This window comes from Octopus bimaculoides, chromosome Z, assembly GCF_046866305.1.
Source record: "Octopus bimaculoides isolate indiv1 chromosome Z, ASM4686630v1, whole genome shotgun sequence".
Lineage (NCBI taxonomy): Eukaryota > Metazoa > Mollusca > Cephalopoda > Octopoda > Octopodidae > Octopus > Octopus bimaculoides.
Genome location: NC_142944.1, coordinates 20,831,247 through 20,844,705, shown reverse-complemented (window position 1 = coordinate 20,844,705; position 13,459 = coordinate 20,831,247). Strand labels below are relative to the sequence as shown.

General features: G+C 35.7%; 1 protein-coding gene across 1 annotated transcript in view; it reads right to left on the bottom strand.

Annotated features, from left to right (window-relative positions):
- Window positions 1-13,459, bottom strand: part of LOC106870311 (atrial natriuretic peptide receptor 1) — a 142,244-nt gene that overhangs the window by 106,722 nt on the left and 22,063 nt on the right. The window contains exons 4-8 of the mRNA XM_089364958.1: window positions 11,654-11,803; window positions 10,181-10,392; window positions 9,285-9,389; window positions 4,912-5,047; window positions 2,350-2,480 (exon numbers count right to left, since the gene is read on the bottom strand). Of these exons, the coding sequence (XP_089221084.1) occupies window positions 2,350-2,480; window positions 4,912-5,047; window positions 9,285-9,389; window positions 10,181-10,392; window positions 11,654-11,803 (734 nt within the window). The remainder of the gene's footprint in view (window positions 1-2,349; window positions 2,481-4,911; window positions 5,048-9,284; window positions 9,390-10,180; window positions 10,393-11,653; window positions 11,804-13,459) is intronic.

Here is a 13,459-nt window from a genome sequence, read left to right as displayed (position 1 = left end):
TTTTTCTCTTGTTGCTCATGTATTAAACTCATTTGTCTATATATTTCATGTTGTTTACACAGGTGGTGATACCCTATACTCATATATGCATATATATATATATATATATATATATATATATATATATATATATATATATGTATATATGTACACACACATATATTATTATTATTATTATTATTATTATTATTATTATCATTATCATTATTATTATATATAGATGTACATACACATATACATACATACATACATACATACATACATACATACATACATACATACATACAAACTATAAACCAGACTAGTAACATCTCCATCAATAATTTGATGGTTTTCCCCTGTATCCGACAAGGAATGTTACAGTAGCACCTGTAACAAAACACGTGTCACTAAAGAATATTATGGCCAAATAAAGAAAATCTGGACCTCAGGACTCTCTGCATTCAATAAAACAGTGGCCCACAATGTGTTTACAGTGCCAGTACTTATACCAACATTTGAGCAGCTAGATTGGATGCTTGATGAGATCTGAGCCATTGATGTGAAAACCCAAAAAATACTAACAAACATAATTTCCACATAAACAGTGATGTAGACTGCCTCTACCTAAAATATAAACAAGGCAACAGAGGCTTAACATCAATCCAAAATGCCTTTGAATGTCACATCATATCCCTTCGACAACATCTTTTAACCACCAAGCATCGAAGTGATAGTCACTCATAATGAAAAGGAATACTGGTGGAATGTCCCAGTGAAGACTTCAATAAAATGTAAGCCCAACAGACCTGATATAATGATTTGGGATAGGGAAGAGAAACTGTGCACAGTTGTGGAAATTAGCTGCCCAGTGGATGTTAACATAAAGCTGAAGATCAGTGAAAAAATGAGCACCTATACTGAACTATTGAGAAATCTACAGTTACTCTATCCAGATTACAAGTTCAGGTTTATACCTGTAATTATTGGGGCCATGGGATATGTAACATGCTGCCTAAATATCAATCATGAGAAATTAGGCTTCTCAAAACCAGAAAGGAGAAAGCTGATTCGATGACTACAGACTCAATACATCAGTGGAACTGTAAAAATCTGTAAAACTTTCCAGAAGTTTATCATTTAAATATATACAAGCATGTCTAGATGTGTAACTATATGCATAAGAATACATACATAAAACATACAAATCTGCACATACATACATGTATACATACATACATACATACATACATACGTATATACATACAAACATACATACATACATACATACATACATACATACATACATACGTACATACATACATACATACATACATACAAACATACAAACATACATACATACATACATATGTACATACATACAAAAATATCCTGTTATTGATGTTGAAATTCCAATGAAGGAACCTTGGATCTAAGTTAGAAACCAGTTCTTTCTCTATTGGCAGGAAATCTTGAAATAAACTGAATAATGACATACATACATACATAGTGGCTGCTTTCTCGTACACAAGCAAAGTCATTGCTTGAAAGAATCATTGAAATGAAGAGTCATTGATAATGCAATGTGAGGCCCTTATGTGACTCTTGAGCTCTGCCAAAGATTTGCACATTTTAGTACATAATGCACAATTGTGCTGGCTGACAGTAGGAAGATTTTTGACATGTCTTTTCAATCCTCCAACTGAAATGCACACCTTTCCACAGGGTTACACATGTTCTGTTGTGAACAATAGCCATATCACAATTTATAATGGGTCGATTCTTGTGAGTTCTCTGGTGGCTGATCAGGCTTTCACAACTCAAGCATTTCCTCCCATAGATCATACACATAAAAAGTAACACTCTCTCATTTTCCATATATTCATTCTTTCCAAGCCTTCTCTTGATCATCGTCTGCTTCATTCTCTCTCTTTCGGACTTTGAACAACTACTTTGGACTCCTTTCCTCCATCCATTTCGGTCTTGTGCTTCTCTCTCCCAATTAACACCTGAAATTCCTGTCTGTATCAAAGCATATATGCATGCATGCATGCATGCATACATACATACATACATACATACATACATACATACATACATACATGCATACATACATACATACATACATACATACATACATACATACATACAAATACATAATACATATATACACAGACACACACAAACACACACACACAAACAGACATACATATATATATATATGTATGTATGTATGTATGGATGGATGGATTGATACATGCATGCATGTATCAATGTACGTGTGTATGTATGTATGTATGTATGTATGTATGTATGCATGTATTGATACAATGCAGCAAAGAAACAGGAATATTTTGACTGGATACATACCTCTGAGTATGACAATTCTTCAATAGCTACCAATCTTCCTATACCAGTTGGAGATGTATAATCCCAAATCATATAAACTGGCATTCTATCAGCATTTGAATCAAATTGGACAGGGCTCATAATGGCATCACCTAGAAATTTAAATTAGATTACTTTTTAACAATCTTTCAATTCTTAGAAAGATACTAAACTAAAGGATTTTCCAAATTCACAAGAATTCATAGAGCTTGGTACTTGCATTTTTGTTTTCCATTGAACACTACAGAATTGAGCTCTGTTAAGATTTTATTCTATCATATACAACTTTTACTACAGCTAGGTACCGAAATCTATCAAGCTACTCTTTAATTCTACAAGTACTCCCACTGCTTGCTGGAGTAAATTATGCCATGTTGTGGAGTCTAGATGTTGCTTTTCCAGCTTATAGTTTGATTAATGATCACAATCATGCAGTAGTTGAATTCGAATCCCGGACCGGGCTGAGTGTTGTGTTCTTGAGCAAAACACTTTGTTTCATGTTACTCTACTTCACTCAGCTGTAGAAATGAGCTGCAGCATCACTGGTGCCAAGCTGTATCAGCCTTTGCCTTTCCTTTGGATAACACTGGTGGCATGGAGAGGGGAGACAGGTGTGCATGAGTGACTGCTGGTTTTCCAGAAACAATCTTTACAGGACTTTTGTCTCAGAGGGTAACTTTCAAGGTGCACTCCCATGCTCATTCATGACCAAAAAGGGTCTCTACTCTTACTCTTTAGTTCTGCAAGTGCTTCCACTGCTTGCCAGAATAAGTTGTGGTGTCTAGGTTTTACTTTTTCAGACTGTAGTTTGATTAGTGATCACAATCATGAGGTAGTGAGTTCAATTCCCAAACTGAGCTGTATGTTGTTTTCTTGAGCAAAACACTTTATTTCACGTTGCTCCAGTTAACACAGCTGTAGAAATGACTTGTGACATCACTGGTACCAAGCTATATCGGTCTATTTGTCTTTCCCTTGGATAACATTGATGGCATGGAGGGGGGACACTGGTATTCACAGGTGACTGCTGGTCTTCCATAAACAACCTTGCCTGGACTTGTGTCTCAGAGAGTAACCTTCAAGGTGCAATACCATGCTCATTCATGACCAAAAGGGATCTTTACCATTTACTCTTTAATTCTACAAGTGTTCTCACTGCTTGCCATATTAAATTAGTAGTTGTTAATACATTTGGTCTGTCAGTTTATGATAACCTTAGTTGATTATAACCTTATAAGTTAATGTTGATTACTGTGAGTCTTTAATCTGGTAAGATTGAAAAAAAGGTCATGAAACCTATCTACTTGAATAATTTATAGCAATGTTTCATTGTAAGAAGAGTACAGCAATAATAATAGAAGAAAAACCAATGAATTTCTTTGGACACTTCTCATAATCATATGCATACTCACTGGAACTTGTAACAGGAAATTGTGCTGAAATTCGGATCACTAATCTTTCCACTCACTTGAGACGGATTTCAGTTCATTTTCTCATTATTCTACTTATTATCACTTTTGATCTATATTGGACACATGGTTCTGTTTGACCGTTCAAGGTCTCTGTCTCAACTAATCTTTTAGATTCACTGTATAAACTAGCAAAGAATCAGTTTGAGTTCAGTTGATGAAATAGTTCCTTGATCAACACTTCAACAATGATTTTTTTTTCCCTGTAATCCTAGGTCCAGCCAATCCCAGCATGAAGACTCTTTCATCAACACAAGTACAAGGCTTTTGTTGTGGTAGGCCAATAGTTGTTTTGACATTATTCTCTTAGTCAACAAGACTGCAGCAATGTCAACTAACCCAGCTACAGGGAACAATTACTAGTATGCCTAACAGCTTGTCTGTTACAAAGCCTTCCTGCCATAGTTGTACACACACATATTCAATTTTGCTTTTTACATAAACATTAGTATTAATATTTTATCTAACCATTTCTCACTGATTTGCAGAACCTCAATATACAGGTTTTGGTAAGCTTAATAAACATATTTTGACAGATGAAAGAAAAATACATATACTCTTTTACTCTTTTACTTGTTTCAGTCATTTGACTGTTGCCATGCTGGAGCACTGCCTTTAGTCAAGCAAATCGACCCCAGTACTTATTCTTTGTAAGCTTAGTACTTATTCTATCGGTCTCTTTTTGCCGAACCGCTAAGTTACAGGGACGTAAACACACCAGCATCGGTTGTCAAGTGATGGTGGGGTACAAACACAGACACACAAACACACATACACATATATATCTACGATGGGCTTCTTTCAGTTTCCGTCTACCAAATCCACTCACAAGGCTTTGGTCGGCCCTAGGCTATAGTAGAAGACACTTGCCCAAGGAGCCACAAAGTGGGACTGAACCCAGAACCATGTGGTTGGTAAGCAAGCTACTTACCCCATAGCCACTCCTGCACCTATCTCTATTTCTTTTATTAAGTATATAAACATTCACATGTGCTTACACCTTATTACATTTATAAACGGTAAAAAAAAAAATACAGTTTAGTGAGACTGAAGAATAAATATCAAAAGAACATACTTATAAATGTTATATTTCGGGCAATTTCCAACATCAAGCTCCCATTTCTGAAATCCAGTTGACTTGTTAAACATTTTTTTACCAAGAGAGCATAGATGAAAACTGCATCATATAAATAGGAACTATAGTGAGAACCCTAAAATAATAATAAAATTCTCTTTATACAAAATATAACAACAAAAATAAGAAAAATTCTCTTTATACAAAATATAACAAGAAAAATATGAAATAAATTTATGCATACCAAAGTTTGTTTTACCACTGATTCAGAAAAGAAAAGGTCATACTTGTGACTTTTGTCTAAAAGAACTGGTAAAGAGAAAAGAATTCTCCTCTGACCTAGCTTGAATATTTCCAAAAGAATGGTTTATGCTAAATTCACTCAATGACCAGATGGTCATTGCTTGGTCAAAGAAGATGATGGATCTTTGATACCTAAATGTAGTTTTTTCTAGAATTGCTGAAAAATTGCTTGTAATATTTATTCTTTATTTTGCCACATTGCTTGACTGAAGGACAGCAGATGGACAATCAGGGTGATGGAATGGATGCTAAGGCAATGGACAAAATCAAGAGGCCGACTAAGGACAAGATGGCAAGATGATCTCATCCACTGCCTGAGGTCAGCATGGCTACAACTGGCCAGAGACAGACAGTGGTGGAAGGAATCCTGAGAGGGATTCCTCCTTCAGGAGTGATGAAGCCCTGGTTGAGGTATTTCATTTGTAAACATTACAATAAAAATCCGAAGAACAATTTGGTAAAAAATAAAAAGAATTAACAAAAGCAAACAATAAGAAAATAGTAAAAAAAAAATGTGGGGGTGCAAATAAGGAAAAGAAGTAAGAAACAATAAATAACAAAACAGGCACAAGAGTGACTGTGTGATAAGAAGCTTTGCTTCCCAACCACAGAATTCCAGGTTCAGTCTCACTGAATGGCACCTTGGGCAAGTGTATTTTATAATACTATTTCCATAAAATTTTAAATCATTCCCCCAAAAATGAAACTTTGGCTGTCAATGGGTTAATATTATTCCTGTCAGAATCGCAGTGGTTCCAGAATTGGGGAGATATTTGCCTTACCCTTGATACATACAAGAGCCAAACTTAAACTTGATGGAAAAATAAATCATGAAATAAATTTACCTTTCCACAAAGGTAATAATAATAATAATGATGATGATGATGATGATGATAATAATAATAATAATAATCTTTTCTATTAAAAGCACTAGGCCTGAAATTTTGATTTGAGAGGACTAGTTGATAACATCCACCCCAGTGTTTCACTGTTTTTTAATTTATCAACCCTGAAAGGATGAAAGGCAAAGTCAATCTTGGCAGAAGTTGAACTTGGAACATGCAGACAGATCAGATGAAATACTGTTAAACAGTCAGCTAACGACTCTGCCAGCTTGCCACCTTAATAATAATAATAATAATAATAATAATAATAATAATAATAATAATAATAATAATAATAATAACAAAACAGGACTTGAGAGTGCTCATGGATTCCGAACATGAACAGCCAACAAGAGAGAAGAAACCCTACTCCGTATGGAATTACATGGCCAGTTCCACCATGAAACCAACAAATTAAAAGACCAGGAAGCATCATGGAAGTGGCTCAATAAGGGTGACCTAAAAAAAGAATACTGAAAGCCTAGTAATCACAGCCCAGGAATTGAATACCAACTCAGTGAAAAAGAATATATATCTCACAAGTGCATCAGACCTCTGCAGAATGTGTGGGAAGAGGGTCGAAAGTGTGATTCACATTGTTAGTGCTTGTGAAAGTCTTGCACAGAAAGAGTACAAGTGCAGACATGACAAGGTAGTCCAAACCCTCCACTGCCTACTATGCTGTAAGTATGGATATGAGGTCACGGATGCTTGGTACCAACATACACTGGAAAAGATAATGGATGGAAAGGGGAAGGCAAAAATTCGGTGGGACTTTGATTTCCAGACAGACAAAGTATTAGAGCCCTGAAGGCCGGATATAGTAACCTTTAGGAGGGACAAACAAGAGTGCCTTATAATCGATGTGGCAGTGCCAGGAGATCAACATATCAACATGAAACAAAGAGATAAAGTTGATAAATATGGAGACTTGAGAATTGAGATTGCTAAGATGTGGCAGCTATGAGAGTTGAATGTAAAGGTTATCCCTATTCTCATCAGAGCATTGAGTTCAATACCACCCAATCTGAAAAAAACATCTGAAAACCATACAACTACCCTACAATCCAGATGTTACTTAGAACTGTACGCATATTACATAAAGTACTGTCTGTCTGAGGTCCTTATTGTGACTTGACAAACAGTATAAAACCCTACTTGACACAATATCTTCAATCAATAACCTCATGGTATTGTATACTGTGCAATATCTATAATAATAATAATAACAATATTAATAATAATAATAATAATAATAATAATAATGATAATAATAATAATAAACACTATCCAAAACCTAGCCCTGCTAGGAATATCCCATATCCTATGCAAGACACTATTAATTCAACGTATCAAATACAACCAAAAGAAAACAACCCACAAACACAAAACACACTCTATGCAGCAAATATCCAGTGAAATAAACTTCCACCAGCAAGGTAGGTAACCAGTGCATTACACACTCAACACACAATACTAACAGGAACACAAGAAAAGACTGTACTGCCCCCTCAAAAGAAAAATATACCTGATGCAATACAATGTCGTGAAGAGATTGCACACCCCCAATAACAAAAAAGAACACTCCATGCTGCACACATCCCAGCAACATGGAGGTGTAGCAAGTGATGCAGTTGACATTTACCTGAAACTACTAGAAGAAGAAGGAGGAGGAGAAGGCATCATGAGGAATATAAAGGATATTGGAATAGAATGCTCAGTAGAACTGTTACAAAAGGTTTGCCTCCTTGGCACGGCCAGAATAATCAGGAAAGTATTAAATAGCTGAAAAGAATGAATAGCATGGTACTGTAGGCTGCAAGTAGTGAGCCCACTACACATGCAAGACCCCAGGAGCTCCAACAAAACCTGTGACAAAGAGATAAAATAATAACAACAACAATAATAATAATAATAATAATAATAATAATAATAATAATAATAATAATAATAATAATAATAATAATAATAATAATAATAATAATAATAATAATAATAATAATGGTATAAACACACGCCAGAAAAGGTCACAGAAAATGAGAAAGCAACCATACTCTGAGATATGCCAATACACACACAGATAGAGAAATTAAGGCAAATGGACCAGATATAGTTGTCAAAGATCATGAAGGTAAAAAATGCTTTCTAATTGATGTATCAATACCAGCAGATGACAACGTTTCCCTAAAAGAAATGGAGAAACTTTCAAAATACAAAGACATGGAAATAGAGGTAACTCAAATGTGGAATCTAAAAACAGAAACAATTCCTATCATAGTAGGTGCCTTAGGTATAATAAAAAAATATTCAGACAAATACATAACAAAAACACCAGGACTTACAAATATATATAACATACAGAAAATTGCACTACTGGGCACTGCACACATCCTATGCAAAACACTTTCAATACAGTAACCACAAGAGCACCACAGCAAACCACAGCACATACCCAAGGCACACAGAGCTGTGTTCGGTAGTGAAATGAAAGCACGTTATAAAAATAAAACTACTGAATGATAATAATAATAATAATAATAATAATAATGATGATAATAATAATAATTCCCTCTGATCATAATATAGCGGCAAAAGAATTTGACAAGATCAGTAAATATAAAGACTTGCTAATAGAAATTGAAAAAATGTGGCACCTCAAGGCGACTACCATACCAGTGATTGTAGGATCTCTAGGAATGATAAAAAAAGGTACTGAAACCTATCTGAAAATGATACCAGGCTTACCATCCCTACAGGAAGTGCAAAAAATCGTGCTAACTGGAACGACTCATGTACTGAGAAGAGCATTATTGCTGTGAAAACAACATCCATTCATGAATTTTTTTTTTTTTTTGTTTTCTTAAATACATGTTTTACCTGTGAATTTGCGTGTGTAAACTGGGAATGCATACAAGGAGTTTCTCTGCCCTAGGTGTACGGAAAACACTCGGCGAGAAATGGAAGAAAATTTGAAGAAAGAAGAAAAAAATAACAACAATAATAATAATAATAATAATAATAATAATAATAATAATAATAATAATAATAATAATAATGCATACAATGAACTTCTTTGGGAGTGCATACAATGAGCTTCTCTACCCTAGGTGTACGGAAAACACTTGGCATTAAATGGAAGAAAATTTGAAGAGAGAAGAAAAAAAATAAAAATAATAATAGACTTACAGTTAAGTTTTCTAAAGCTGACTGATTGTTAAAGTCTAAGAATGTATTCATGACATTCATTCGAAATTGAGTAAAGTAGTCCACATTTGCGGATGCCAAATTAACCTACAATGGAAAACAGCAGCATCATTTAAGCAACTTTAATTTTTTTCTCAAATATTGGGAAGAATATAAACAACTGAACAGATAATACTTAAATGTCATTAAGTATTATTATAAGATGATTATGGTAATAGTGCCTGTGCTGGCACCATATAAAAACACCTGTGCCAGTGCCATGTGGAAAAGCACCCAGTACACTCTGTAAAGTGGTGGGCATTAGGGAGGGCATCCAGCCGTAGAAATCAAGCCAAATCAGACTGGAACCAGCAGCAGCTCTCTGGCTCACTAGCTCTGGTTAAACCGTCCAACCTATGCCAGCATCGAAAACAGATGTTCAATGATGATTGATGATGATTGATGATGATGATGATGATGATGGTGGTGGTGGTGGTGGTGGTGGTGGTGGTGGTGGTGGTGGTGGTGATGGGTGGTGGTGATGATAATGATAATGATGATGATGATGATGATGATGATGATGATGATGATGATGATGGGGATGGTGGTGGTGGTATTGGTTACAATGATGACAGTGGTGGTGGTGGTGGTGATGATTTCAACAGTCTAATCTGTTGTGTGTATATGAATAATAATAATAATAATAATAATAATGATTATGATGATCATAATAATAATAATCCTTTGTACTATATGTACAAGGTCTGAAATTTGTGGGTAGGGAACTAGTCAATTAAATAGACCCCAGCATTTAACTGGTACTTAATTTATCAACTCCAAAAGGATAAAAGGCAAAGTGTGTAACAGATAATAACTAATAAACAACAGGTTTAACTTACTCTTAAAAGGTATTTATAAGCCTTTTTGGTGATAACATCATATTTATCTCCACCATACCACAGTGGAATACTGCTGGCATCATCTTCTTCAAAGAAGGCCTCTGGAAAGTTATATAATGCAATGAAAATGAATTCACCATTACACATTCCCATATTGTAGGCATTTACCATAATTTTTCGCAGAAGAAATTTTATAGCACTGATGACAATAACTGAAAAAGATCAAAACCAACAAGAAATATAAGACTGCAATGTATAATGCTTTCAGGCATTAGCATGTTATTGACTCCATTGGAGTGAGCAAAACAATTTTTAATCCATAATTGTTAGCTTGACAAAATTTGTATTCTGTTTTGTTTATGACGCGTTAATTGAATAGTATCCAATGGGCTGTAGGTGAAACAGAACATACATTTTGCTTGACTATCAATTATAGATTAAATATGTTAAATATCTATCAATCTATCTATCTAACTATCTATCTATCTATCTATCTATCTATTTCATCAAAGTACCATTACAATCAACATATTTTTGCCAATGAGTTATATGTTTGTTTATTCCAGTAGCATAAAAATCTGGAGATCTGGAGCTGATGAACTCTTTCAATGCACTTTCAGCATTGGTTTGATTTTTGAACTCCTTCTCTTGTAGAAAACCATCAAGGTACTTGAAAAAATGGTAGTCGGTAGGAGAAAGGTCTGCTAAATAAGCTGGGTGGGGAAGAACTTTGTAGCCAAGTTCCCTCAACTTCTGGAGCATCATTAGTGAAACATGTGGTCAAGCATTGTCATGCAAAATAATTGGCCCTTTTCTGTTGACCAGTCTGGGATGGAGGAGTAGCAGTTTTTCGATCATTTTGGCAAGTTCATGACAATATGTTTCTGCAGTAATGGTTTTTCCGGGTTTTAAGAAGTTATAATGGATGAGTCCAGCAGTACACCACCAAAGAGTCACCATAACCTTCTTTTTGAAGAGCCCAAGCTCAGGGAAGGTTTTTCAGTGCTTCATTTTGGTCCAACCACTGTGACGAATGTTTTTTATTATTTACAGAATCCACTTTTCATCGCAAATTACAATATGGTTGAGAAATGGATTGGTCCGATTACAGAGAAGAAGCAAGGAGCAAATTTCATATCTGTGCATTTTCTGATTTTCATTCAAATTCACCCCTCAATCCTGCCCAATCTCTACTATCATCATTTACTCCTCCCTAGAATAAGTACTAGGCTTACAAAGAATAAGTCCCGGGGTCAATTTGTTCGACTAAAGGCGGTGCTCCAGCATGGTCACAGTCAAATGACTGAAACAAGTAAAAGAGAGTAAAAAGAGAGTATATGTATGTATATATATATGCATATGCGTGTGTGTGGGTCAAGCATGAAGCTATTACTTTCTTGTTAATTGAATGAAGTTTCAAACAATAAGCAAGGAATATCGAGTTTGAAATGTCTGCTGGTTATTTACACTTACTTCGAGATTCTCGCTTGATTTTCTTTAAATGTCTCTGAATGACAGGGTTAGAAAGAAGACTTGAGTTGAAGGCAATATCTTCTGATACAGAAATATTGTAATTCTCAAAATTTTCTGCAACACTTCTCATAAGACTGTTGTAAATATTTCCTGAAAAAAAACAAAAAACAACTAATGGATGGAGGAAGGACTCAACTGGCAAATAACCACTACACACATTTTTTTCTCTCCTTGTTTCTTTCTGTGTTCCTTTCTGTGGAAGAGCGTAGGCTCGAAATGTTAAAGACTTTTTTAATTCCCGAGCGTTATACTAATACATTTGCTTGGTTTCTACACCACCTGTCTTCGTCCTTTGTTTTTTTTTGTGAATTCTCCCTAAATATGATTGGTATCTGCATGTGTGTGTGTGTGTGTGTGTGTGTGTGGTAATTGTTATAATAAAGGAAAAGTCTAGAAGAGATATCAAGTTTTGAAATATATGCAAATATATGCAAGTTGATATGAAAGAGCTTGGAAAGGATGATAAAGGAACCAAACTTGTCACTTTGAGATTAATTATAGGCAAGAAGAAAACAAGACCAGATTTCTGAAAATCTTTCAAAATCTGGATGGAGTCAAATGATTTCTTGATGTTTTGGTATTAACTTTGATTTTACTTAAATCCTTATGTTAGTCAAGGCGCATTGCCTAGAGGTTAGGGTGTCGCACTCATGATCACCCTCAAGGAGTTAGAGATGATACAGACTGTGGGTCAGGAGGGAAGAATTATAAGAAGGTTTAGCTAGGAGGATCAGATGGTTAAAGATGAGGGAGAGATGAATGTGGTGAGCAATGAGCAGAAGTGGAGGTGTGGTCTGATGGGAAATATGAGTATGGCTATGTGATAAGAAGCTTGCTTCCCAACAGCATGATCCTGGGTTCAGTCCCATTATATGGCACCTTGGGAAAACGTCTTATACTACAGCTTCAAACTGTGATGGATTTGGTTGATGGAAATTGGAGGAAATTTGTCATGTGTGTGTGTGTGTGTGTGATTGTGCATGTGTGTGTATCTGTGTGTGTGTGGTGTGTGTGTGTGTGTGTGTGTGTGATTGTGTGTGTGTGTGTATCTGTGTGTGTGTGTTGTGTGTGTGTGTGTGTGTATCTGTGTGTGTGTGTGGTGTGTGTGTGTGTGTGTGTGTGTGTGTGTGTGTATGTGTGTGTGTGTGTTTGTCTCCCACCACTGCTTGACAACCAGTGATGGTGTGTTTATATCCCCTGTAACTTAGCGGTTCAGCAAAGATCAATAAAACAAATACTAGGCTTAAAAAATAAGTTCTGGAGTCAATTCATTTGACTAAAATTCTGTAAGGTAATGCCCCAGCATGGCCATAGTCTAATAACTGAAACAAATAAAATCAAATGGGTTTGTGTGTGTGTGGGGGAGGGAAGGGGATAAGATGAGAGGTAAGACAGTACAGGGTAAGGGGTAAGATAGTTCAAGGATCAGATGATAAATAAGGTACAGGATCAGCAGGGAGTAAGTATTAAAAAGTACATAAGGGTAGCTTTGGTGAGTGGGTGTGGTGGTAGGCATAAGAGGGTGCTGGGAATGATAGCGAACATGTGAGGTGTTAAGATGAAGAATGGCAGAGGAGAACGAAATCGGTAAAGTTAAGATAAGGGAAAGGTTATCTTCTTGAGTCATACTGACTCATAAGGGCTGGTTTCCCCGGTTCCCATGGCTTATAAATTCCCTGCCTGGACAGGATGCTGGTCTGTTGCAGGATAACTCATTTTTGCCAGCTGAATGGACTGCAGCAACGT